The sequence below is a fragment of the Arachis duranensis genome, chromosome 3, assembly GCF_000817695.3.
Source record: "Arachis duranensis cultivar V14167 chromosome 3, aradu.V14167.gnm2.J7QH, whole genome shotgun sequence".
NCBI classification, from domain to species: Eukaryota; Viridiplantae; Streptophyta; class Magnoliopsida; order Fabales; family Fabaceae; genus Arachis; species Arachis duranensis.
In genome coordinates, this window is record NC_029774.3 from 109,529,751 (window position 1) to 109,556,980 (window position 27,230).

Below are 27,230 nucleotides of genomic sequence, written 5' to 3' on the forward strand. Positions count from 1 at the left end.
ACTCTTACCTAACTAACTTCTCTTATGGTAACGTTTCTTTGTCGTTTTGCTGGCAGCTGTCGTTTTCTGCTTCCGGCTTGCGTGATCGAGATTTTCTCTCGAAGGTTCGTCGTTTCGTGCATCCACCGTCGTTTATATCTTTGTTCTGTATTTCTTTCAGCTTCAGTTTCATGTAGTTCAGTTGATGAATGTCAATTTCAGTGTTGCAAGACCAGAATTATCTCTTCTTTTCTGTAACGAGCTCGCGGTCTTTTTTTTTAAAAAGCAAAACAAACAAACAAACCACGAAATTATTCCAAATCCATAATTCATTTTAGGCAATTGTGCAGGACTATTTGATTATGGTGACGTTGCATTGAAACTATATATATTTTATAATGAAAATGAGGCCAGGCCATTGTTATTTCATTCTGGTTTTGGATTGTTATCTTTTCCTGCAAAATTGTTGTGATGGTAAATACGGTCACCGTTGACTGTTTGTGTGGCTGTTATTTGCTGTAGAGTGATCCAATGATGGTTCTTTATACAAGAGGGAAACATGGAGCACTTGAGGAAATCGGCCGTACTGAAGTAGTTCTGAATTCTTTGGATCCTAAGTGGATTACTAAACACTTAATCATGTATCATTTCGAGGTTGTTCAGTTTTTAGTGTAAGTTAAATGCTTATATTTATACTTCTAACAAGGCACACTAGCATTTTGTTTTTTCACTAAGAATCATTCTGTAAAATATTTTTTATCACAGGTTTCGAGTGTACGACATTGATACTCAGTTTCACAATTTGGATGTGAAGGTATAGTGTTTACCTTGGAGACTCTTGAAGTCACCCTTTTTCCTTTAACTTTAAGTTCAAGTGGCTATTTAATAAAGATAATTTTACATGTTATATTCTAAAGTGTAACCCTTTCTTAATAGGATTGTGAATTTTACTGTTTTGTTACTTCTTTATGATTCTATGTATACAACTGAACCTGCTTAAGTTTTTTCTTTATTGGTTGACATTCTGCACAATCTCTTCATAAGGTTGTGAAACAATATATTCCTAGTTATTTCCAAAACTATACATTAATTTGCTATGGGGAACTTTTTACTTTCTCTTTCATTAGATGTGATAACAAGTTGATAAAGCATAAAAGTCCATATTTGTAAGTTTTGATTGACTTATGCAGATGCTTAAGCTAGAAGAGCAACAATTTCTAGGTGAGGCAACTTGTGCATTATCGGAGGTAATGTGGAAATCTTTCAGGCTATTGTGGCTGTTCAAGTTTTTGTGGTCTGATATCTGACAAGTAAATAAAAATTTCATTATACTCTCAGTTAAGCTGTATCTTCATGGCTTCTCACTATCTCACATTTATTACTTTTTTCCCAAATCCCAATATATGCTGTTTGAAAGTGCTTACCATCTCAGTCTTTGAGTTAATAGCTTACTAGGTAACTGCCAAGCATATTGAAAGTTTTTCAGAAAAGACAAGAATTTCTTAATGCATACTCAAATTATGATGCACTAGCGCCTTATTCATTTCTGAAAATAAATTATCTTCCCAAGAACTCTTCCCATCAACAGTGACAGTATGGCATCTGCAGATAATTATAAAGTCTGATCGATCATTGGCATTAGAGCTACGTAGAGAAGATCCTATCAGATCTATGCATTCCCAAAATTGCGGGAAGCTCTTGGTGCATGCAGAGGAATGTGTTGGCTCAAAGACTACCGTAGAGATGATATTTAGGTGCTCAGATTTGGAAAATAGGGATCTCTTCTCAAAAAGTGTATGTCTTAGTTTTTCCTTTTCTTGCTAGGTGTTATATGGAAAGCCAGTTATTGTATAAAATAAGACATGGTTTTGTTTTGTCTTGTAGGATCCCTTTTTGATAATATCAAAACTTGTGGAAGGTGGTACCCATATTCCAATTTGTAAAACAGAAGTTATAAAGAATGATCTCAGCCCACAGTGGAAGCCAGTGTTCTTAAACATTCAACAAGTAGGAGGCAAGGTACAAGGATCACCCTCTTAATTTATTCTTTCCGTAAAACTATAAAAGTATGGAAATATGGCCATGTTTTATGAGATTATATATGAAATAATATGTTGAACTTCATGATTTAGACACAGTGGAAGCTCTCTCATTTTTTCGTTTTTATTATATACAGGACAATCCTTTGATACTAGAGTGTTATAACTTCAATACCAATGGCAAACATGATTTGATAGGGTAATTGGCGGTTACTTTTTAATTTCCTTCGTCTGTTTGTTCCTTTGTCTATCAATATACTTTCTAGGCTGAAATGCTTCTTTGTTTTATCAGAAAAGTGCAAAAGTCTTTGGCAGAGTTGGAGAAGCTTCATGCTAGTGGTCAAGGGGAAACTTTATTTTTGCCTACTGGTGGTGGTCATAATTCTCATAACAAGGTTTTATTATAAAGTTTATTTGTGTCATGAATCCTTCTTTCTTTCTCTAAAAAGTATAAAACATATTTTTCTATAATACAGGTATTAAAGAGCCGGGTATATCTGGACAAATTTTCTGAAAGTGTCCAATATAGTTTCCTTGATTACTTGTCTGCGGGTTTTGAATTGAACTTCATGGTGGCCATTGATTTTACAGGTACAGCTCATATCCTCAAATGAAGTGTACCTTATTAATTTCTAGATTTCTGTAGTTGTCAACATGAGGGGCCTTAGATATACCTGGATGACAAAGGTTTATGCATTCTTAATCAAATATAACTAACCTCCTGGTTTATCAGCTTCAAATGGGAATCCACGCCTTCCAGATTCTTTGCATTATATTGATCCTTCAGGACGGCCAAATGCATACCAGAAGGTGAGAACTGAGAAATGATCTTTAGTTTGAATCATTTGTTTTTCCAGCCATCCTTGTCTTGAACTTGTCACAACTTTATTTCTAGGCAATTGTTGAGGTTGGAGAGGTGCTACAGTTTTATGATTCAGACAAACGATTTCCTACATGGGGATTTGGTGCCCGACCAATTGATGGTCCTGTTTCCCATTGTTTTAACCTCAATGGAAGCAGTCACTATTGTGAGGTAGATATGCTACACCTGTTCTTGCTTTTGTTTTCACTTATCATAAAATAGTTCCAGTGATTGAAGTTGTGTTTAACAGGTGGAAGGGATCCAAGGAATTATGATGGCATACACAAGTGCCCTGCTTAATGTTTCTCTTGCGGGACCAACTCTTTTTGGACCTGTCATAAGCAATGCTGCACTTATTGCCAGCCAATCTGTAGCAACTGGTGCAAGAAAGTATTTTGTTTTGTTGATAATCACAGTAAGAAATAAGAATTAGAAATTTTTTATTTCTCTCTAGAACTATGTAGCTGCAATTTACTCCTCCTGTAGTCTTTTTTCTTCTATGTCTCTTTCCGACATGCGCCGTGATTCAGCCATATAATCATAGCAGAGCTAATCACTCTATATCTGTGTTGCATATGAGAAAAAATTTTTCTTTGTCGTGACTTCTAAGCCTGTGATGATTTTTTGCATCATCTTGCTTTTCCACCGCTGATGCTGACATTTAATTGACATCACTAGGATGGAGTGGTGACAGATCTCCAAGAAACAAAAGATGCCCTTGTTAAAGCCTCTGACCTACCATTATCAATCCTTATCGTTGGAGTTGGAGGAGCTGATTTCAAAGAAATGGAGGTATGAAAACATGTTGGCTTTTTATACATTACTGTTCCTCATGGGAACTGTGTGATCAGTATACCACAATTGGTTTTTTAGTTTTGCTACTCCTTTGAATAGATTTTAGATGCTGACAAGGGAGAGAGACTCGAAAGTTCATTCGGACGTGTTGCTTCACGTGATATAGTCCAGTTTGTTCCATTTCGAGATGTTCAAAGTAGGTATCAGTTTGCATATTATGATGTAACTCCATCCTATTACCTTCTAACTCAAAAGTCTTTGCAATCTTCCCATTGCAGGTGGAGAAATTTCAGTAGTTCAAGCACTTCTAGCAGAATTACCTACTCAATTTTTATCGTACATGAGAAACAGGAATATCCAACCGACTCTCTAAGGCATGTAAAGGGGAACCATTTTCAAACTACATAGTAAAACGTTCTATCCATTGATCGTTGTGCCATTTCAAGGCCCTCACAGTATATTAAATTGAAATTTGGCTAAAGGGTGCAAACTCGCGCTTTGTGCTGAATGCTCATTTAATTGAAGGTCAAGAAGGGTTTGCTAGCCAACTGCATTTATCTAAGATTGGTATCTGTCTGAGCGAGCTTTATGGGTAGGATTTCCTTTCCTTCTTGTACTCATGCTTTGTGGGTTTTGTGGCAGGTTCGTTCAGAACTACAAATTGGAGTTTGTTATCTTCAAGCTCTGGGGAAAATTTTAGTCGTTCAGTGAACGTTGAAATCCAATAAGTGAAAATATTTGTGAATTGATACTTTGATGCAAGTTAGATCATTTCATCAATTCATCTCTGAAAAGTAAAAACTACACCTTGTAGATATGTTGGAAGACGAAGAAAGCCTGTTTTGTGTTGGTTTGTTGCGTCTGCCCGTTTTTTAGTTTTACTTTTACTGTAATTAGAGTCCTTTAACCTAAATTTTGTTGGTACATGTTTTCGATGCCAAGCTGATTCATTTTTGAAAAGATGTAGCCATTATGAAATTATCGAATGGTGATTTTGTTTACATATCCAAAAGGGACAGCGTTGCTCAAAGAATCAAAGGTGGAATGGGTTTCCACCCGGAGAAATTTTGATTCAACTTTTTAAAGCAAAAAAGTTAGTTACTTCTCCACGTGATTGAGTTCTACCTTGGTTGAAACAAACAAGCTCCTCATCACTCATCAGTATGGATTCAAGTATGCTGCATACAACTATAGTCAAAAGTCAAACATAGAGCTTAGCTCAGAGAGGTCAACATCCTCATATGCCCCTCAAAAGAAAATAAATATGGGGTGGTAATGTGGTATAGTAGTTTAAACTTTAAATACACCTTATTTAGTTATCCCGTGTTTCTTTGCGCAAAAGATCGTTTAACTTCTAACACTAATTAAAAAATGCTAAGAATCGGGTTTCGGACCAATTAAACATACGATTACCGCGTCAAGAACTAACTGTTAAAAAATACTAAGTAAAGGGGAGGCCCAACGAATTATTTATATCTAGCAACTGAGGATTGGGATTGTGAACGTAACTCGGTATGGATTGTCACTTTTTCTCCGCTTCCAGGTCATACCCATTTTTCGAAAATAAAATTGTTTTAGGCCAAAATAAAATAAAATAAAATACTAAAAAATTATTAAAATATTATTTTTTAATCATAATTTAGTTATTAATTCAATTTCTTTAATTTAATAATTCAACAATATATTTTATTAAGTTTATTCCTTTCTTTTAAATATTGACAATTAACTGATAATAAAAAATAATAAATTATGATGATTCTCTAATATTCATCTAAAATAAAATTGTTTAGTAATTTAGGTTATAATTCTTTGTTTGCTTAATTTTTATATCCAAAGAGTTAATTAGAAAAAGAATCTTCTAACTAGTTATACTATCTATCAAAATACCTGAATATCTGCTGAGAGAATAGTCACTAAATTTGACTATAAATATTTAGTCATAGACCATGAACTTAAATAACAAACCAAATATTACAATGGACCATTCTTTTCATGCAAAATAATTCTAAAACTTGAATTTAAGACCTCTTCATTAGAATCTAAGATAATTATTATTTTGACTAACATTATATTAGAAAATTAAAGTAGATGACAATATACATGTTATCTATAAAGATAATCATGACCGTATCCTTAATATAAGTAGCATGAGAATTAGAGTTTGATAACTACGAATTTGTTTGAATAATTTAGTTATGTATTTGTTTTCACATATTCCAAACAAAAAGGTTTATTGTAATTTTATTTCAAAGTAATACTATGTGTTGGACGTGGGACGGAGGGAAAAAGTAATTATTATTAATATTTTTAAGATAATTTTCCTTTTCCTTTTTTTTTTCCGACTTTGTTTAGATGATTTCAATAAACAAGGGAGTAAAGCAGAGGAATGTCCTCCTCGGTTGGGAGGAGACATGACTTTTTAATAATAAAAAAAGGGTAGTGCTAAGCGTACAAGGTGTACAAAGGGTTAAATCTTTGGTCTATGAATAAAATGAACATCAGTCATACTATTCAGAATAACCATCCAGATACAGGGATAATAAACATCTCCCAAAAATTTAAGTTGATTTTGAAGTTCACCAAGGATCGAATCCTTAACCTTTCGGATCTAGAACTCTAATATCATGTAATGAATCCACTCATCCCAAAAGCATAACCTGATAGGACAATGTAACACTAATGGTCAGATCTTTAATACTTCCTAAACCTCCATTGTACATATTGTACGCTTAGGCCATTGGCTCCCTATACTTTCTCTAAAAAAAAATTAATTTTGATCTAATTATAAAGTAGTTTTACATATGCATCTAATATCAATAAAAATAATTTTTTATATTAATCGCGTGAATAGGTATAAAAAAAACGAATATAATTATATAATTATATAAAATGCATAATATATATTAAAATATAAAATATATATTAAAAATAAATTAAACACCACGTATAAATACATAATAACTAATTTTAATAATTGTCAAAGAATTATAGCTCAAATAACATAATCTCCTTATATTCATTTAAAATATACAAATTTAAATCTACCTATCTTTAAAAAAAAAACTAATTTTAATAGTTGATTTTAACATTTAAACACTACTTTTGGTCATTAAAATATGAAGGCATGCGACATGCGTAAAGTGATATCATCATATCCAAAATTCTTGCATTGCCGCTCTTTTAAAAAAGCGTATATATAGATAGATTGGTAAATAATTTACTCAAGAAATGAGTATAATTTGTACGAATTTAAAATTGAAACTGATATTTTAGTTAAAAGAAATAACAAAAGAACTGGGAACAAGAGGACTTTTAGGGCCCTTTATTCTTTTCTACTTCACTCCATAAGTCATAGAAGCAAAACCCTAATTTCTTCTTCTCCTCGATCTCCAACATATGGCATCCACATAGTAGTGTTGTTAGATTGAATAGTCATCTCTTATCTCTGAATAATTATCTCAGTCACCTCATGATGGTTTATCAACAACGATGGAATGGCATGTACTCGTAAAACACAGATAGAATCTTCCATCATTACAGAACGCAGAAGTTAACAAGCTAAGCTTCACCGCGTTTTCACGTAACTAAGCTCAGTTTCATTCTAAAAGTGGATCGAAAACATGGAAAGAGGCCATTTCCCTTTGAAGAAAAAGAAGAAGAAGAGAAAGAGGAGAAGGAGCACGTGTTCCCGATTTACTCTGAACGTTCCCAGCAAGACACGTCGGCGGTGGTATCAGCTCTTGTTCAAGTCATTGGTGGCAATCCACCGCATCATCATCAACAAATATCTCACTCCTCCACTTCTATGGACAACAATCAACAATCTCAATCACCATCTATAATGCAAGATCAAGGTATAATGATTTAATTTCAGCACTTAGGGTTTATTATTTAGTTTTAGGTCTTCATTTCTTCTCCCTTGTGTTCGCGTTGTTCTTTAACTTCGCTTCTCTCTGATCTTGTTGGGTCAAACCTGAAATTGATTTATAAACTAACTAATGCGGTCTTTTAGAGAGCTTCTAAATCTCTCTATCAAAATCGATTTTGATTTATAAAGAAGATTATCATCCTCTAAGAAATTTATATGTGGTGTGACCTTCACAACATAAGTGGGTCTTTTAATTAGGTTTTATCTTGTTTAAATAATAATAGGTTGGTTTGTTTTCAAGGTCTTATGTCTTTCACTTTATATGTACACCAAATTTCTCTCTTCCTTTTAGCTAGACCTTTCATTTTGGAGACGAAAAAATAGAAGGAAAAACAAAAGTAAGAGAAAGAAAGCCTCTCCTTTTCTTATATCTATCTCCTGATGTTATTATTAATTAAATGTTTCCAGCCCGATATATATTTTAAACAATACAAAACTTAAAATTGTGTTGCTTAGATTAGTAACCTTGTTCATCCAGGCTAATTTTTTTTTAAAAAGTAGTGTAATATTTGTCTTTTTTCTTAAAGAGGAAAAGAATGTTTAATTTTACTTATCTGAATCACTGTATGATTTCTACATACACCGTATTTATTAATTATTTATTGGGGACAAAAGAGAGTGTAAAAAGAAAGGAGTTGGGGAGGTGAGATCGGCTTGAAGTTTTTATTTTTTTTTTCTTTAATTACTAATAGTGGTAGGTGTAAAAGAGATTATGATGGTGTAGACACAAAGGAGCTGTATATTGAGTTCGTCTGTGTCGCATCAAAATATATATTGCATTTTTTTAAGAAAAGGTTTATATTGCTTCTTTTGTACTCAAAATAAAGGATAAATCCTCAAAAAATGTTTTTGAATTATTAAATAGTTTATTAATTGATCATCTTAAATTAAATGCATAAATAATTTGCTAAGTATAAATATCATTTATTAATTGATAATTTAGAGATTTTTTTGATAGTTTATTCCAAGAAAAAAAGAAGATCAAACGTCCTCTTTGGCTCTTAATATAATAATACATATATAAATATGTATGTGTATATAGCAATGGTAAGAAGACACTACAGAGGGGTTAGGCACCGGCCATGGGGGAAATGGGCCGCGGAGATTCGAGATCCGAAGAAGGCAGCAAGGGTTTGGCTTGGAACTTTCGAAACTGCCGAGGAAGCTGCACTTGCTTATGACGAAGCCGCTCTTAGATTCAAAGGAAGCAAAGCTAAGCTCAACTTTCCAGAAAGGGTTCATCTCACTCGTGAATTCGGTTACCTCACTAACCGTCCTCCAGAACCGGAAATTGGCAATAACAATGGTCAACAAGTACCTAGTACTACTACCACAATTTCTCATGCTTCAGCTTCACAATTTTCTGGCAGTAGTGAGAGTAACAACAACAATTTCAATTATGCTTTTCCTCATTTGTATGGGAATCATAAAAATATGTTTGTTTCTTCCTCTTTGTCTTCGTCTTCGTCTTCATCTTCTGGATTTTCTATGCAATTTGGAGGTTCTTCTTCTAAGTCTCCTCCTATGAATTAATTGGACAGTGATGACTTGGATGGTACGCCCAAGGTTTTCTCTTTTTGTCGTTAATTTTTATCGTCAACTATATATGCATTCATTTCTTAAGATTTTCATTATAGTATTTATATATATGGGGCACACTATATGTTAATGAAATGTTTGTTTGAAGAGCCGTGTAACCCATTGCTACAAAAAGAAGTCAGGATGAAGCATGCCACTAAATGATATGGTTTAATAATTAAAATTTTTAATAAGATGTGTATCTGACCTAAATTCGAGTAATGCTAGAGATTTGTTATATATTTTCAAAGGTGCTATAAATATATTAAAATTAGTTATCATTTTTTTTTAATATAAATATGTGTTATTTAATTTATTTTTAATTTATATTTTATAATTTAATATATATTAACAATTTTTTTAATTAAACTGAATGTAAAACTCAGAAAATAAATTTATTTTCACATCTTACTTAAAAATAAAACAATTTTTGTTGATTCAATATAAAAAAATGAATGATGACATGACATTTTATATAATTCTCTAACAACTAAAATATAAACATATATATTAAATATTTTAATCAAATATGCTAAATTATATAATAATTTTTAGGTATCATTTTTACACCAACAAAATTGAGTGTAGTGGCAATTTTATTATATCCAACCCTATGTTTTCTCCTAACCTAAGTCCGTCTTTCACCATTATTCCCCATGCAACTCTTCATGATTACATGTAAAGAAATTCTAGTGTACCAAATTTCCATCATCAAAACCAATATATAAATATATACTAACTTGCGAGGTAGAAATATTTTATGAGAGAAAGAATTGAGAGTACCTTATAAAAGCTTGCTTCAAGTTCCAAAGTTTGGAAGCGGACTAAGAAAAGAAATGGAAAGAACAGATGACGAGTATAGTTGATCGGCCATGAAAGTGGATGAAAACAGGTAAAGGTAATTAAGGAGAATATATTATAGGTTCTACATTGGTGTCTTAAAAGCAACAAACAACATATATGTTATTACAATTATACGGCAATAATATAATAAGGGTGCATGTGCATGTATGTATGAAGCTGGAGGTTTGAACACAAGCGATAATTCTGACCCCGAAACCGCGTCTTAATAATCTTTGGCTTTCCTTTCATTAATGATCTCATCATCCAACAATCTAGAAAAAGATGCATGCATGCGACTGTGGCTACCTTTGGATATTTTAAGATGAAAAGTTGAACGGCCATAGAAAAAATCGAGTTATATTGATTATTTATCGAAATAATTTTTTTAAAAAATACTTTTATCTATTTAATTGCATCTGATTAATACACCAGGCAGAACTCTATTTAACTATTTTATATGAAAATAAAAATAATAGTTAATTAGTGAATTAGTTTGTGGCGAACACGATCAGATTGAATATGTCTAAAATTTTAATGCAATCTGCATAAATATAAAAATATTTTAAAAAACTTATTTTTATTAAAAAAATATCAATAATATTTTTTTATTCTTAAAATATTATTAAATATATTTTTTTTAAAAATAAAAATAAAATAACATAGTATATATGATAATTATTAGTTGAAATAAAACATAAAAATAATATTTACTTATTCATTTATTTATTTTTGCAGATCCGCGGATATGCGGATACCTACATGAAATCCACAATCCGATCCTAGTAATATGCGGATCAGATCGGATCCGATAACTTTGCGGTATATATATCAGGTAGGATTCAATAACCTTACAAATCGAATCAATATCTAGTCACCAAAAAAAATCGAATCAATATCTATAATTTTAAGATCGAATTTGTATAAACATTGTAGATATGCGTGGATTTTAACCTCTAGACATTAGGTGCGTCAGCGTGCAATATCGGCGGGTGGGTTAATTTTTGATCACTTCCGTGCGCATTTGATTAATTTGTGACTAACGTAATCTGTCCAAACTCGAAACGTTATATAGCACCCAGGTTGTAGAGAAAAGGTTAGTTGACTCAACAAACTTCGAATGAATGCAGTTTTATTTATTTGGTTGTAATTTATTTGAATAATATAATCTCGTTATGGAATATGGATGGAGTCTCCTGTCCCTGTATGTTTGAGTGTTTGACTGTGGAATGAGTCGTTTCTGCATGTGTCCGTATCATTCTGAGAGCGATAATGTGGATGTTCATTCAAGTCAACGCGTCAAATTTAGAACCCAGACTGTGACCATTGACCAGTGACCCCGTTAACAATGAATTGGCAAATTAAAGAGGCCACAATAATAGTTACGGTAAAAAAAAAAAAAATTAAATTAATTTTTAAAAGAGAACTTTTTTTAAAATATAGAACTTATATTTGATAATCTAAATTTAAAATAATTTTTAATAAATATAAACAATAATAAATAATAAATATAAATATAAAAAATTAATCATGAACGAATAAAATTTGGTATTAATAATTTATTTAAGGATAAATCAAAACTAGGGGTGTACATGGCTCGATCCGGTCCGAAGACTTGGTTCAGTCCCGAACATTTTATGAGCTAATTTAGTATGATTTTATCGGGTTTAGGGTCGGATAAGGGTCTCAAAAATAGATCCGGTCATTATTTCGGGTTGGGTCAGGGTCACCCGAACTCGGCCCGGTGACCCGATCATCATACACAATTAATATTTTGTCTTATTAGTGATGGATGATGGCTATTTTTATGTGGAATTTAAATATTGTAAACCTTAATATTTTGTGTTATTAGTCATTATAAGATTACAAGTTAATGTTTTATGTTTAAAATGTATAAGACTTTAGACTAATGCATAATATTGTGTTATTTGTATTGATTTAAATATTTGATGTTATTAGATAATATTAGTATTGATTATGGTTATGCTTTAATTTTAGAGAATAGTTGATTCTTGTTATATTTTTTTAAGTGAATTTTACTATATGAATTGTAAAATAATGATTGGAGATTAGGTGATTTTTACATGCTAAAGATTTGGTTTTTATCCGATTTTCACCCAGTTCGAAGGTGTGTAAGTTTCATCGGATCTAAGATCGATTTAGAGTTTAAAAATTAGGCCCTATATTTCGGGTCGAATCTGGATTAAGCCAAATTCAATATGGCCCGACTTATGTACACCCGTAATCTAAACATTGATTACTATATAAAATAATATTAAATTTTTTAATTTTAAAAAGTACAAACTAATTTTTTATGTATTTTCACAAGTAACTTTAATTTTTTTTAAAATTAATAATTATATTTCTAATATTCCATAAACCTCCATTGTACACATTATATAAATATTCTATTGGCTCCGTTTATTTATAACGTAAATGCCGATTGAACTTTACACATCACAATGGGAAATGATGAATTCTTACCTTCTCTTTCTGTGATTCTTGTCCAGCGAAATGATGCATGAATTTTAATAGCAGGGGTTACGAACGAAAGTTGACCCTAAAACCTAAAAGTAGGAGAGTAATTAAGCTAATTATTTTTTAAATGATAGATAAAGTTGTCTAATACACTAATGAAATTAAAATAAAAAATTTCATAAGTGTGATGACATATCAATTTGTATATAAAAGAATTATGATTCATGATTTTATAAATTATAAATTTTTTAAATTAAAAAATTAAAATTGTGATTCACAATTTCTAGTTATCTTTTTTTAGATTTTAGAAAAACTCATGCAAATGTAGCAAGTATTTAACAAAAAGAAGTACAAGACAAAGTCAATGGCCCCCAATCTAGCTGGTTGACTTTGGTTTTGTTTAGATGCACTAAGTCGCGAGATTTGTTTGGGCCTATTATTTGAGGGATGTTTGTCTCTGTTCCTCTAATGTCAAACCTTGCGGCCATTATTCATCAGTCTCACTTTCAAAAGTCAATATCTTGCCCAATTTTTCAACTTCGTCATCAATCATCATCATCATATCATCTTAGATTATTTGAAGATGTATTCATTTAAATTATAATAAGATGTTGTTCTGAGTTATTATAAATTATAATAATGAAGTATGGGAATAACTCCTTAACAAAAGTGTGCGTATGTGTTTTTCTTTTGTTTGTTGCTTTTTTTGTTGGGTCACGATGAAGTATGTTAAACTAATCCTAATAGGATACTGTCAAGCCTTTAAGTTTAAGGCCCTTTGGGTATTTCAAGAACACTATTTTTGGATTTTTGCTTCTCGTATAAAACTCATTCAAGATTGTATTGGACTGGACAAGCTAGAGTATTGGGGCTTTGAGCAATGAGCATAGATATTAAGGGCAAGTCCTTGGTTGAAGTGGCAAATGTGTTTGCGTTGCAACATGTGTGTCAGTAGGGTAAAAACTAAAAACGAAAAAAGAACCCCCTCCCTCTGGCCCTATACTGTGTGCATAATGATAAATATTTACACGTTTAATTTACTTAGCAAGAAAAGTAAGGCGCCTTGAATAGATGAGATGGGAAACAGAAAGAGAAGAACAAGTACAAGTACAAGTGGGATTAATGGGCATTACATAATAGATGAGAAGTAGTAGTAGAAGCGATAATTAAGTTTGGATAGCTAGAAGAGAAGATGATGATGGGTGGAGGTGGAAGTGGAAGTGGAAGCTGAATTGTTCCTGTGGGCGTGACAAAGCTGGCGAAGCTTCGTGGGAACGTACCAGATGGAAAGGCAAGGATGAGAGTTAAAGATGGAATCAATGTCGTGGTGGTGGAGGGCAGCAATGGCAACGAGAGGGTTGTAGCAGGCCTGCCTCCATGCCCCAACGTTCTGGCCTGTCTCCTTGAACTGCCTCCTGAGCTGATTGGAGGTGTCTTTGTCGAGGCAGTGAAGCGCGTAACAGTGAACGTAGTGTCTCATCTTTGGCTTGTTTATGCAGTGAGCTCCTGCCTTCTTGGCGAACCTAAACACTTGGTTTGTCACCTGCACAGTACATACCTCTCAAATTAGAAGCCTAGACAGAGAGTATCTAGGTAGGTAGGTAGGTAGGTAGGTACCTTGGTAGGGCATTTCTGACCGTGTTCCTTGGCAATGTGCTGGACTTGGATCAAGAAATCACGGCATTGCTCATACAGATGGAATAGGTAATCCAGGCCGTTCTTCTTGCCACGCGCCACTTCCCCAGGCTCCGTCACTATGAACGGGTGCTCTCTCTGTCTCTCCTCCTCCTCCTCTTCTTCTTCCTCCTCATCGCTCATCATCTTGCTTCTGCTTCTCATCCTCTTCCTGACGTCCCACGTGCTCCCCACCGCCTCTTTATGTTGTTGCACCCCTGCCTCCTCAAACAAATTAAACCTATCATCTCAAGAACAGTGGTCTAATGTTAAGAGAAATGAAGGGAGAGGGATGTGGACCTTCTTGAGAGAGAGAATCAATTCGAAGTTGATGATGGTCTTGGATGCGTCTACGCTCAGCTCGGACGGCAGCTTTGATGCCATAGCGCTCGCCAACCAGCAGATCCCAACGGAAGATCTGGGAAAGGCTGTTCATCATGTGCTCCAGCTCCTCCTCTTTCATGTCCACCAGCGTCCTTGCTGTGAACCCTAGCTCTGCCACCTTCGCCGCCGTGTAGTACCTCACCCCGTATGCATGGAACAGCTCCTCCAGCCCCCCGGTCCCCTCCATCAGTGAGGAAGAACAAGTTGGGAGGATGGTGCGCGGATCCCACTTGAACAGGGTGGACGTGAATGCGTCAGGGCCCATCTTTCTATCTCCCAACACAACATACATATTTATATCTCCTCTTAATCACTAAATTATTATTTCAACCTCCTTTTGATGACAACCAAAACAATAATATTTGCCAAAATGAGTTGCATTATAATATTATTTAAACATCAGTCTCTGTAATAGTAAAAAAGATCTTTGTTTCCTGTGTTTCGTTTCTGAGACTAATTGGTGTTGTCAGCAGCATAGCAGGTTTCTTAATGCTTAAATGACGAGGCCTTCGTTCCTTTCCTTTCCTAAGACCCCATTTCATTTTCCCTATGAAACTAAACAATACTACAGTATAGCTAGCTAGCTAGTCCCAAACAAACTGAACCACCTACCTCTTTCTCCTCTCTAAATTATTACTTGATGTGTTACTAATAATCTTCCGTTAAACGTGCAATGACAATGAGTTCCTTCAAAACGAGAATGAGTTAGTTCCAAGTAGTTCACTTGCCATTTGCCAATTGCCATGCCCTGATAAAATTAAAAGTGTACGCCGGTTGCAGAGGAAAAGACAAGGGAACCAATAGAGTAGCTAGGCTAGAGACGAAGTAGGGTGGCAGAGAATCCATTAAGCCTTCATTGCTTTACGTACGGCGGTGTTACAAAATCAGAGAAAATCTCACTAACCTTCTAACCTTTTCTGCCTTTAATTAATATTTAAGAGAAGTGTTGGGGCTAGTAAGTTTTGTGATTTGTAGTTATAAATTAGTTGTCATTAGTGTTTTTAATGGTGTGAAATTTCATCAAATGATGTGAAATTACTTACTTCTCTTTTGATGGTTAAGTGCTGGCCAAATTTTAATAAAATTACTAGTCCCTAGACTTTCTTAATATTTAATTAGATGGTGTGAAATTTTATCAAATGATGTGAAATTACTTACTTCTCTTTTGATGGTTAAGTGCTGGCCAAATTTTAATAAAATTACTAGTCTCTAGACTTTCTTAATATTTAATTAGATAGCAGAAAAAGAGAGATAGAGGGGTTTGCTCGTTGACTCAGAGAAGTGTGAATACAATTATGCAAAATCAAAATCAAAATAGAAACAATAATTCATATAAAGTCACCACAATAAAAACTTAAGTATAGTAGAATTTATTTTGATAATTTATTTATGATTGGATTTATTGTCAGAATATATTTAATGGTATAAATGGTATCAAAAAATATTTATTGATGGATTATTTCGTTTGACGTTAATTACCAACAGATTTTACCTGAAAATAAATGGTCGGTTATCGTTGAATTTTTCTACGGTAACTTTAGCGTCATATTATATTTTGTGGCGCTTATTTACTGTTGAATTATTTCGCCAATGAATCCGATGGTATTCAATTTTTTTCACAATTAGCGCAATTAGTAGTCAAATTAATTTTTTTATAAAATTAGTGCATAAATTCTAAATACCAGAAATCAACTAATGATTTTATTAAATATCAATTGTCTAAATATAATAAAAATCAAAGAAGTAAAATACAATGAAATAGACATAAAATAAATTAAAGCCCTAAACCTTACGAATCCCGATAATCGTCATCGTCGTCGTCTTTTCCCTACTGAGGTGGCGGATTAGGTGCTGATGTCAGTGCCCCACCAGTAACGCCGCTGCCTCTAGCGTGCATCTGTTCATTGTACACCGTCATCTAGTCTTGCAAACGTTCTAGCCGCTCCATCTTCTCTGTCAACGCTGCCCTAATGGTAACAGTGTCTCCCACGCGTGCAAGAAGTTTGTTGTACCTCTCCTCAGGCTGCTGAGCTTGTTGGTGAAGCTTCTGTGTGAGCTTCTGCACCTCCTCCCTCAAATCAACAACTTCTTCAGAATCGGCAGGGCTGGTGGCAGAGGCAGATGAAACCGCCAATGTAGAGGTACAAAGGCCACTGGCGAAGAACAACCCCAACCCATAGACGCGATTCTTGTAGGGCTTAGAGGCGGTCTCGCGCCAAACCCTATCAGGATCTACGACTGAGATTGCTGGGTCTCGGCCTCCAATCGTCCTTATGTGTAGTCCTTCTGTATAATACACGTTTGTGATTAGGATGATAGTTAATTGACTTTAAACTGAATATATTTCAAACTTAGAATTAAATGAAACTTACATAATGAGCCGCTAACTACTTATCAACAAGTCTCTCCTTGTTAGCGTTCAACATATGGGTACACTTGAAGGTCTTTGCTAATGTCGTCTCACGCTCCAATGACTTAGACTACACATATTGAAACCAACTAATAAAATAAATCAAGTAATAATTAATTCAAGTAATAATTAACAAAGATTAACAAACTACATATTAGCTTGCTCTTCGTCTTCATGAAAGTCACCTACCCACTAGTATACTTCGACAACCTCGGTGATGCCCTGTTAGTTCTGTTCATCAGACGATGACGCTTGAACCTCTCATCAGTACTAAAATGGATGTCCAGTTCCTTCTTAATATCTGGATGAAGTCAAATCGTGAGGTGGTCGCACCCCTCACGAACGTTCTGCACCATCTTCTGAAGTCGCCTAACTATCCGTTGGTCGTAAATCATGCTGATCAAGAGATCATGTTCCCTATCCCATATAAATTCCTCAGTAATTCAACAACATTAGTTAGTCAAAATAAAATACAGTTTATTCAGCAACATTGGGTTCTTACCGCCCACTTCTAAAACCATCGTCTCTGGTCTCAGCAAGGATCTTCGTGTAGCTCGGTCATGGGCTGTTGTACATGAACTTAATCACATTAGAGATCTCTTGTGTACATGCATTGTTGTTTGTTTCAAACCTATCAATAAAAAACTTAAGATTAGCAAATACATAAAGACACATAAAACTTAACTAATTCAAAATAGATTGCAGATAAAAAACATTAAATAGTACTCACGCCTACATGCCATCAGGTCAAATTCTCATCCGTATGACAGATGGTGGTAGAGGCCAGGGGCATCTGGTTGGGACGCATTAGAGGAATCACCCAATGCGGTTTCTATCACTGGAGTCAGAGGAGGCATAACAGAAGGAGCCACATAGTTGGAGTTCGAGACCATGATGAAATGCTAGTCCGCTGTACCCGCTTGTGACGTCACAGGGATCGACAAGGTAGTCGGGATAGAGGGCGATGACTGAGAAGTCCTTGGGGTACCGGTGAAAATCTCTCTCTACCACGACCACGAGACTGACTTGTGACACCTCTAGTACCTGTCATCATATCTGCAAAGAGAACATCAATTAACACTAATCAACATATATACAATACAAATCCTTCAATATTTATATTATTTAAAAAAATTTGACATAACCTCCTCTAAATTGGATATATATCCACTTTTACAATTTCCACAAATCCAACCAACCTCAATCCACAACATCATTCAAAACTCAATTAAATTCATAATATTTCCAGCAGAATATATTAACTTGTTTTTACTATTGTATACATTTATAAGGATCATATATATTGATATTTAAATCTCAAAAAATATTATTATGTGTAACGTTAATCATTATACATTTATTTGAAAATATAGAGAATTAAGTTAACTTTCACCAAGATTTAAAAAATAAATGTTAATTGTTGCCTTAAAATAAATGATTTATTCAATAACTATACATATGAATTATAATAATTCTAAAAATAATGTACTTACATTGACTTAGTAAATGTGTACAACTTAATTCTTTAAATCTAACATATCCTAACAACTTAAATCTTCTAGCTAAAACTAAAAATTAAATCTAACTTGAGCATAATACTAATTATCAACTAAAACACAAATTAGAGGCATATAATTGAACACTTGGCATGCAAAAGCATCAAACAACAAGAAATATCACAACCAAGTATTTTTCGACATCAATTCACATAAATCAGTATCAATGACACAACAGTCAGCAACACATTGTAGAAGTTCAGCAGAAAATCAATCAATCAAGTCCAGACAAATTCAAATTCAAATTCAAGAAACATAACTATATGTTGAATTATATATAAACTAACAGCAATTAGTAATAAGAAAAATCATAATCCTAATCTAAATCATCTAACAAACAGAAATATGATAATCAATTCCACTTACTAACTAAAAATTAACATATAACTAAACCCTAAATTAACTAAAACAGAGAAAAAGAGTGATAAGGGGACCTTAGTTTCGAACAGAGCAAGAAAAACCTAGGGGAGGAAGATGCAGTAGCTGCGACAGCCACTGCTGATGGAACATCGCGGCAGTGCTGGAGGAAGCTCTGACGAATAGAGAGGGAGAGAATGAAAAAAGGGGCTGGTTTTGGTGAGGGGGAGAGCCGGAGAGGAGAAGGCGAAAGGGCTACAAGCGGCGGCGGCGGGCTAACGGAGCGGTGAGAAGAGGGTTAGAGAGAGAGAGTGGGAGAAGAGAGGGTAGAGAAAAGGGATTCGAATAAAGGGGGAGAGGTTCGCGCTTTGAATTTTAGGGCTAGTTACCGTCGGATTTACTGATAGATAAATCTGACGGTAACATTTTAAAGGTGACCAAAACGCTGCGTCATACTAAATTGAGTTACCCTCGGATTTATCTGCCAATAAATCTTACGGCTACTAATCCGCACCAAGTTTTGCATTTTTTTTCCAATTATTACAAGCGACTTTATCGTCAGAACAACAAATTCGTCGGTAAAAATTTGATACGACAAAATAGTTTTCATTTTTTCCTATAAATCTGTCTATAAATTTGATGATAACACGTGTTGCTAAATTCGCTGGTAAATTTGCTAGTAATCAACGCTTTTTTTGTTGCGAGTGTAGTTAAATTTGTTGAACATTTCTAAATTACAGAGGCTATTGTAATGGTCCTTAAAGTTTGGTGTTTAGTTTGTCAAAAAAATAAAAATTTAATATTTAATTTAAAAATATAAAATAAATAATTTCTAAATATTTAATATATATTTAAATTAAAATGAAGGAGTGGGGGAATAACAAAGAGCATAGTGGAGACAAAATACAGAAAAGGTAAGAGTTGTACAGTTGTACTTGGTGTTACCAGGAAGTCCCCTGTATTATTGTAGTCTCAGGTCTCAACCCAACAATCATAATCTCTTCTCTACTCTTCCCTTCTATCCACCTCCATGCTACCATTATTGCCGTACCAAATCTTAATTTTATTACTACAATCTAGTACTGCTTAATTCAATATTTGTATTACAAATTGAATCTGCTGAGATTGATTAGTGTATTGACACCCCAATCTTTATTCATAAAACCTGCACCTACTGATACAGTGAGATAACATATAATAATGATGTAAAATATTTATTTATTCCTTATTGCATGTGAAAGTCATCAATTTTATTATTGTTATTCAATAATTCAGCTATCTTGTATTGGGACTAATGGCAATTGGCCTCCATATATCTCTGGGAGCTGACTCTCCTCTATATCTTCTAGCAGTGTTGATTTCAGCTTCTTGTTCTCCACAAATACAATCTGCAATCAAACTCATTCTCTTAACATCCATCTCATACGAAACACACTAACAGTAGTTTTATGTTTTAAATTAAATGTCACCTTTTTCCTGGTATTGTTGTCAATGAAGGGGTAAATGACTTTCCACACTTTCATAAATATGTAAGGTGCGTGCAGAATAAACAACTTGCCTAATCTTTCAGGGTAGTAATCCTGCGTTATTCATATTTAATTTGAACGTTCAAGCTTCCAATATCAACCATAAAAACATATGCATAGAACACAACACATACCTGCAAAATGCTTAGAGCGGTAATGTATCCACGCACGTCACTGTTAGAGTATCCCCATCCCTTAAGTTCTGCAATGCCCACAAATTTTTCTTGCCCAGCTGGCATACTATAATAATATATATATATATATATAGTGTTATATATCCGGCCATTCAATGAATCTAATTCTATTTGTAATAAAAGATTAAAAGCAATTACCTGGCACATAACTTGTCAAATGCATACACAACAAAACCTGTATTATATATTGTATTATAAATAAATAAGTTGGAAAAAATAAAATATTATTGAAACGAGTTATATATAGCTAGGTACTTAACAGTTAACAGACTTACGTTTGAATTCATCGAGACCACCCTGTTTGTTTTGGAAATGTCTGGCACCAAAGATAACAGCGATTGGTCGACCTCTGTTGTCATGTCCTTGGGCGAAGACCTTGTCCTGTGAGATTTCATTGGGAACCTCTGACACAGAAAAGAAACCATTTGGAACAAAGGAGCGCCTCCATTTCAAGCACTTGAGGAGCATTGCACAAGCCTTGTCAACATCTGAATCACGAGCACGCAGAAATCTTCTCATCATCAAATCATCCACTTCATGCTGCACCATGCAACATATATAACAACCATCAAATTAATTTATTCTTTTCATCTTTCACACCACACCTAATTAACCTAAGAACTACAAGTAAGGCTAATAATTTTATATGGCCATCTACATCAGATTATTACATTTTCCAAATGCGTACGTATGGTTAAAGCTACAAATCGCTTTTATTATGAAAATGCATTTTTATTCTAATAATATTAATAAATGTTAAAACCAAAATTTAAACTATTTTTGATTAATTTTTTTATCAAATATTTCTATTCAAGTTATATGAAGGCATTATTTCTTCTTTAATAGCAGTTTTGACCATTGAGAGATTCCAATCACATTTAATGGTTAGATTTCAGATTGGACGGTCTCATAAATTCTGTTGGTTGTTATGACACATGTCAAAATCTTACTGGCAGGTCCTGAGATGCACTACCCTAATGACGCTACCGCTGTCCTTACTGCCGGGCTAGAACCTTGAAGCAAATAATATTTTATATTAACCGTGTAAAATATTTAGTAATTGAATATATATATAAAATTATTTTATATAATACATCAAAATTAAATTATTTTTTATTATAAAAATAATTTATAAAAAAATAAAAAAAGTATCCATTATACTATAAAAATTATATATAAATATATGCATATAAAAAACACACAAATATTATTCCTATGCACAATTTCAAATCCAGAAAATTCTTGCAATGGAACTGAAGGAAAAACCACTTGTCTCTGATGGTTTTGAATGGACCGAGAGACCAACTAATCTAAGGAGCATTTGATTGGTTGAAGCTGGCAAGCTAGTTAGAGAGGGAGAGACCAGTGTAGATAGAGTTGTCAAAATGGCAACTGCATACAAGTCAGTTTGGTTTGTTCGTAAAGTTAGACAAATAAAAAAAAAATATGACTTTTTTAAGTGACTAAATTATGGCTTATTTATAAGCATATCATTTTGACTTAATAATATATAAATTCTTTTTTAAATAATACATAAATGCTTTTTTATTATAATATTATTTTTTTAGTTAAATTTTTAGAATTAATTCATTTAATATAAAGATATATAATATATAATAACATTTTTGAGGAAATAAATTAAAATTATCAAATAATTTTATATTAGTTTTTTGAAAATATAAAAATGTAAACACAAGCCAAACAAATCAATTTATTTAACTCATCAGTTTAAATGAATCGACATCTTCTTAGCTCGGAAAAAAAAAATAAGTGATTAGGGAAGGAATTGAAGTTGTAAATGCCTAAATGGTGAGCATGTGTTTTATCCGAGGATCAGTGACACCAGAGCATGCAAGCGGGGAGCTTAAATAAACATAATTTTTTACTCATGAATATCAGAATATTAGTAACTCTTAAATAAACATAATTTTTTACTGTATCAAAATAAACTCTTCCAGAAACTAGAAAGGTTAACTATTAAAGTTACGATGAGCATCAATCACATCGCATTTAGCTTTTAGAAGGAAAATCTAGCGACAATGTCATGCAAATGATGGAAGCATTTATGTATGTATGTAGAGCATTCAATAGATGTGACAACAGTAGGGTAATAATACATTTTTTCCTTCTAATTATTAAATAAAAAATTAATTCAATTGATTAATGTTTGAAATCTTAAAAGCAACTAATTATTTTATTTAATATTTAGATATATGTTTAAAAAATCTATTAGAAGAATAAATTATTCCTTATATTAGAAACCTCATTAAAAAAAAAAAAACTATACTACTACGTGTATACTAAAATCAGTTATTAAAATCAATTATCAGTATAAAATATATTTTAGAATATTAATACACATTAAAAATAAATTAAATCATACATGTATTTATACATAAATATATTGATGACTAATTTTAATATACAAATAATATTTTTTTTGAAAAAATTAAAAAAAAAACATAAATTAAATTAGGTCCTTGCTAAAATTGTTGTACAAGTATTTCTCATAAAATTTGTAGCCCACGAGTACAAACATTATCGATCATCTAATCTTCACATCTAAATATAATTTGAACATTGTCTAGTAAAAGAAAAAGGGGTAAAAAGCTATTAGTTTGATTTGAAAAATATTATTTAAATTAGCAAAATGGAATAGATTGAAATGTATTAAACAACTTAACTAGGAGAGTTTTATCCTCACTTTTATTATTAGATTCTATCCACTTACGTGTTTGTTGACCACTGAATTTCCACCATTCATATATGCTTAGAGAATAATGACAAAGGCATTGTGATATTACTGAAAGAAAAAATCAAACCATAATACAAGTGAACAAGATTTAGGCTTCTTTTTCTCCCAACTTGTTTGTTCAAACATATCAAACTAACTGGTCATGAATACTACTTCCGTCTAAATTAAATAAAAACAATTAATTAGAAAATCAAGCAAGGAAAGTGGAAAGAATGGTTACCATAGAAGAGGGATCGTGCGTTTCAATGAAGGCTCTCATAAGAGGGATTTTGGTGAGCTCAGCATGAGTAGTAGTGGCGTCCTTGTCCGTTGTTGCTGTTGTTGTTGTTGTAGCATTTGCATAGGTATTCAAGTCGTGTTTGTCGGATTCAAGTGTTGTGGATCTCCAAAAAGCCATTCTTCTCTTTCTGTTTTGTTGTAAAGGATGCAAAGATATGATTTTGTAGGTAGCCCTTTCTACAAACTCTTCTAACTTTAGTTTGTGTGTTGTAGCAGCTTGGTAGATATAACATACATGCCACACACATAACATATATAAAGGGTGTTGAGCTACTCAATTAATGCTGCTTCCACTTCCATGAATATGGGGCTGAGGGTTCAACCACTCTCTAACATCCATAATTTATTTTTTTCTTTTATTTTTGCGGATATCCTATCAAAGCCATATTAATTTTGTATTCCTTATCATAACCTAAAATGTTTAATAGCAAGAAAGGTCTTAATCAGAGATCTTTGCTTCAGAAAAGATGTTTTTCTTATTTTATTTTATTTTTTTCAATTGGCTTTGCCACTTGAACACTTAGAGTTTGGGATTTAAAGCATTTAAAAAGAAAAACAAAAAATAGTAGTTTCAAAAGTCTGCAACTTATAGATATTATTAAGAAGATTAATATACATGCAAATAAATATACTAATTAACATCATAAAAAATAATGTCTCATTATTTTATTATTAAATGTGAAAAAATCGGATATATATTTCGATGTTGAGCTGCTTTTAGTTTGGCATTTGACTTAAGTTCTAGCGCCTAATTTTGGAATTGACAACAAATGGGCAAATGAGCCACTAACATATTTAGGGATGATAGCCATTGATGCCTTGTCATATTTAGTAGTCTTTTTTAAAGTAATTTTTTTTATAAATATTAATAGTTTTTTTGGATTTTTGTTTTAAATAAATTAAGTAAATTCAATAATTACGAAAATGATAAATTTTAAAAAAATTACAAAAACTTCTTGGCATTTGCTTATTTTATTTACACTGTAAACGAGATAATTTTGTACGTATATTGTTTACAGTGTAAACGAGATAAGGTTGAAAAACGGCTATAAATATAAGTCGTTTACAACGTTTGATTGGGTCCCAGTTTAACATTTTCAACCACTTTCTCCTCTCTTTTACCCCTTCTTGACCATATTAGCAAGAAATACTGCCATGGCGCGTGGAGCAGTGAACGATGTAAATATTAACAGGTTGAACGAGACTTCACATTACGTCGAGGCAGCAGACTTTGAGATTAGTTCTGTTGAGTTGAATTTTGTGCAAATCCCATATGATTTTTGTATGTAGCCATTGTTAGGGTATTCATCCAGAACTAGCTAGGATATAGTTTGTAGCGCTAGAAATAGGTCACTGGTAGAAATTTGGAACTCTATCTATGTTATTTAACTTGTGTTAGGTTATTACGAAATAATTATTAGTTTAGAACTCTATTTTATTTCTTATAAGTTTGTCAAATCTGTAATTAGAGATTTATAATTTTTAATGTATTATAGTTTGGTTTTTCGAAAGTAAAGATTAATAAAATTAACATAATAATATTTGTCTTGGAAACATGTAATTAAAGATCTAAATATGTTTCTAATTATAAATATCTTCAATTTATAAAGAAATATTTATTTAAATTTAATATTTTTCTCTAGAGGCCTCGCCTTCTACTGTCCGGACGAGTGAGTCATACCCTTCTTCCACCCGACGCCATCGTCTTGTATCTGGTTGAGACTAGATTCGGTGACACGGTGCCCCTCATGGATTTCATGTTTGACAATTTCCTGATTACGGCATTCGTAGAGTGATAGCCAGAAACCTATACGTTTCGTCTCCCGTGGGGTGAGGCTACTATCACCCTGCAGGACGTAGCGTACCACCTAAGTCTACGGGCACACGGGGACCCAATTGGAGGGTTGCCTCCGTGACTTCGGTCAGTGGTACCACACGGAGATGTGGGCATTGGTGGAGTGACTGCTGGGTGCCATGCCTCCGATGGCTCCACAGCAGGCGGCTCAGAGGAAGGAGTCGTTCACGCTAAAGTTGGTTTGGCTGCGGGACCGTGTCAGGCAGATGCCCCCTACAAACGATCTAGAGACCCTCCGACAGTACGCCAGGTGCTACGTTATGCTACTGATTGGAGGGTATTTGATGACGGATAAGTCGAACAACTTAGTCCACCTGCGTTGGCTCCCACTTCTTCAGGACTTTGGGCAGTTTCGGGATTTCTCATAGGGCTCAGTCGTGCTGGACTGGACGTACCAGTCCCTGTACTCGGAAGCACATAGAGGGGTCACCGACATCGCTGGCTGCACTCCACTGTTGATATCTTGGATATACCAGAGATTTTCTCAGTGGTGTCCACCAGATAAAGGGGTCTATATGTATCCTATGGCTACAAGGTAAGCACTATTTATTTTAGTATTTGGTTATCATTTTGTATATTCTTACGACTCGGTGCATAACAAAATGCTTTTACTTTTGTTGTTGGTTTCAGGTTGGTTGGACTACAGTAGCAGAGCAGAGATCAGCATGAGTCTTGGGTCCTTTTATGGAGAGTATTGATCAATCGTTTACAATTTGATGAGCTTAGTTCCACGTTTAATACCACCATTTTTTCATGTTAGTCGTTTATGTTACTTTCTTTTATGACGTGCTAAGTATTAGTTCTATTACGGTTGTCTCAGTTTGTATGGAGAGCATACGACGACCCTGATCTCCAACGTCTGTGCCCTCCCTGGTTTATTGAGGAGGATGAGTAGGGGACATGGATGTCCGTCCTCCTCCTCGTCTGCTTCAATATTGTGCAGTTTCACCATGTTGACCGGGTGAGGCGGTAGTTCAATTAAAAGCAACAGGTCTCTGTCACCCCAGTCAACCTTGACAGGTATCGCTTATGTCTTATTCATGTTGGCTTACTTGAGTTAAGATTTTAGTTATTATAATTATCACATGTTATTCATTCAATCACATCAGGGTTAGTTATTTCTTTTTTGCTTATCGTGACAGGTTCTTGACGTCCACTGACTGGGGTGAGGATGTAATGTGGCCTGATAGACATGTTGAGTGGTACGAGGGCTAGCATAGGCGTTTTGATCCTGGTCGCAGGATCTCCATTCAGCACAATTTGACACCAAGCCAACCCGTGAGTATTATGATTGGTGGCGTAGGGCTTACCGAGTTAGACACCTGTCAGGCGAGGAGGTTTTAGAGGATCCGAGGCTAGCCGAGTTACCCGCTGACGTACAGCACACTGCCAGCCAGGCGAGGGACGATCTTCACATTCCTCGGGGAGTATTAAATTGCCGTAGGCGTATGAGGGAGGTTCACGACCATGTGTCTGATACAGTAAGCATGGAACGCCTTGGAGGAATGCCAACCGCTATCATCGGCATTGAGTGCAGCCTTAATGGCTTGCGATTTGTCGGAGATGACCAGCAGGCCTTCTTGTGGGGTGACATGGCGTCTCAGATTATTAAGGAAGAACGACCATGACTTGGTACTCTCCAACTCCACAATGAAAAAAGAAATAGGTAGGATATTACTGTTGTCGTCTTGTGCCACAGCAATAAGAAACACCCCACTGTATCTGCCATAAAGATGCATTC

The 27,230-nt window shown here is 33.9% G+C and overlaps 4 protein-coding genes across 5 annotated transcripts in view; 2 read left to right on the forward strand and 2 right to left on the reverse strand.

Moving 5' to 3' along the window:
• LOC107480124 (protein BONZAI 1) overlaps positions 1-4,437 on the forward strand; it is a gene marked incomplete in the record, with an annotated part of 4,926 nt that extends 489 nt beyond the window's left edge. The window contains 15 exon segments of one of the 2 annotated variants that reach the window (XM_052259192.1): positions 502-650; positions 745-793; positions 1,170-1,226; positions 1,588-1,773; positions 1,864-1,998; positions 2,156-2,217; positions 2,311-2,413; positions 2,495-2,609; positions 2,752-2,828; positions 2,914-3,051; positions 3,131-3,295; positions 3,559-3,672; positions 3,775-3,871; positions 3,954-4,049; positions 4,158-4,437. In XM_052259192.1, the coding sequence (XP_052115152.1) occupies positions 502-650; positions 745-793; positions 1,170-1,226; positions 1,588-1,773; positions 1,864-1,998; positions 2,156-2,217; positions 2,311-2,413; positions 2,495-2,609; positions 2,752-2,828; positions 2,914-3,051; positions 3,131-3,295; positions 3,559-3,672; positions 3,775-3,871; positions 3,954-4,048 (1,542 nt within the window). 2 annotated transcript variants of the gene reach the window in all.
• A 2,507-nt stretch (positions 4,438-6,944) lies between these two features.
• Positions 6,945-9,226, forward strand: LOC107480073 (ethylene-responsive transcription factor ERF115-like). The gene is made up of 2 exons (XM_016100193.3): positions 6,945-7,529; positions 8,646-9,226. Exons 1-2 carry the CDS (start codon positions 7,481-7,483, stop codon positions 9,134-9,136), a joined length of 540 nt encoding a protein of 179 aa, XP_015955679.2. The 5' UTR covers positions 6,945-7,480; the 3' UTR covers positions 9,137-9,226.
• A 4,346-nt stretch (positions 9,227-13,572) lies between these two features.
• Positions 13,573-14,822, reverse strand: LOC107480074 (protein UNIFOLIATA-like). Its single transcript, XM_016100194.3, has 3 exons — positions 14,474-14,822; positions 14,117-14,391; positions 13,573-14,042 (listed from the first exon to the last, which is right to left on the reverse strand). The coding sequence occupies exons 1-3, from the start codon at positions 14,820-14,822 to the stop codon at positions 13,680-13,682; spliced, it is 987 nt and encodes a 328-aa protein (XP_015955680.3). The 3' UTR covers positions 13,573-13,679.
• A 4,999-nt stretch (positions 14,823-19,821) lies between these two features.
• On the reverse strand, positions 19,822-24,037 carry LOC107480090 (uncharacterized). Its single transcript, XM_016100208.3, has 6 exons — positions 23,576-24,037; positions 20,876-21,140; positions 20,739-20,775; positions 20,541-20,646; positions 20,350-20,460; positions 19,822-20,268 (listed from the first exon to the last, which is right to left on the reverse strand). The coding sequence occupies exons 1-6, from the start codon at positions 23,885-23,887 to the stop codon at positions 20,152-20,154; spliced, it is 948 nt and encodes a 315-aa protein (XP_015955694.1). The 5' UTR covers positions 23,888-24,037; the 3' UTR covers positions 19,822-20,151.
• Positions 24,038-27,230: the final 3,193 nt, after the last annotated feature.

Bases quoted from the DNA above. Each gene is read 5' to 3' on its own strand.
- LOC107480090 (XM_016100208.3), bottom strand. From the start codon at position 23,887: ATGTTATGTGTGTGGCATGTATGTTATATCTACCAAGCTGCTACAACA. The intron at 21,141-23,575 runs GTAACCATTCTT...TGCATGGTGCAG, and splicing joins CGCACGATCCCTCTTCTATG to CATGAAGTGGATGATTTGAT. The intron at 20,776-20,875 runs GTAAGTCTGTTA...TATATAATACAG, and splicing joins TGGTCTCGATGAATTCAAAC to GTTTTGTTGTGTATGCATTT.
- LOC107480073 (XM_016100193.3), top strand. From the start codon at position 7,481: ATGGACAACAATCAACAATCTCAATCACCATCTATAATGCAAGATCAA. The intron at 7,530-8,645 runs GTATAATGATTT...ATGTGTATATAG, and splicing joins ATCTATAATGCAAGATCAAG to CAATGGTAAGAAGACACTAC.
- LOC107480074 (XM_016100194.3), bottom strand. From the start codon at position 14,822: ATGGGCCCTGACGCATTCACGTCCACCCTGTTCAAGTGGGATCCGCGC. The intron at 14,392-14,473 runs GTCCACATCCCT...TTGAGGAGGCAG, and splicing joins TGATTCTCTCTCTCAAGAAG to GGGTGCAACAACATAAAGAG. The intron at 14,043-14,116 runs GTACCTACCTAC...TGTACTGTGCAG, and splicing joins GTCAGAAATGCCCTACCAAG to GTGACAAACCAAGTGTTTAG.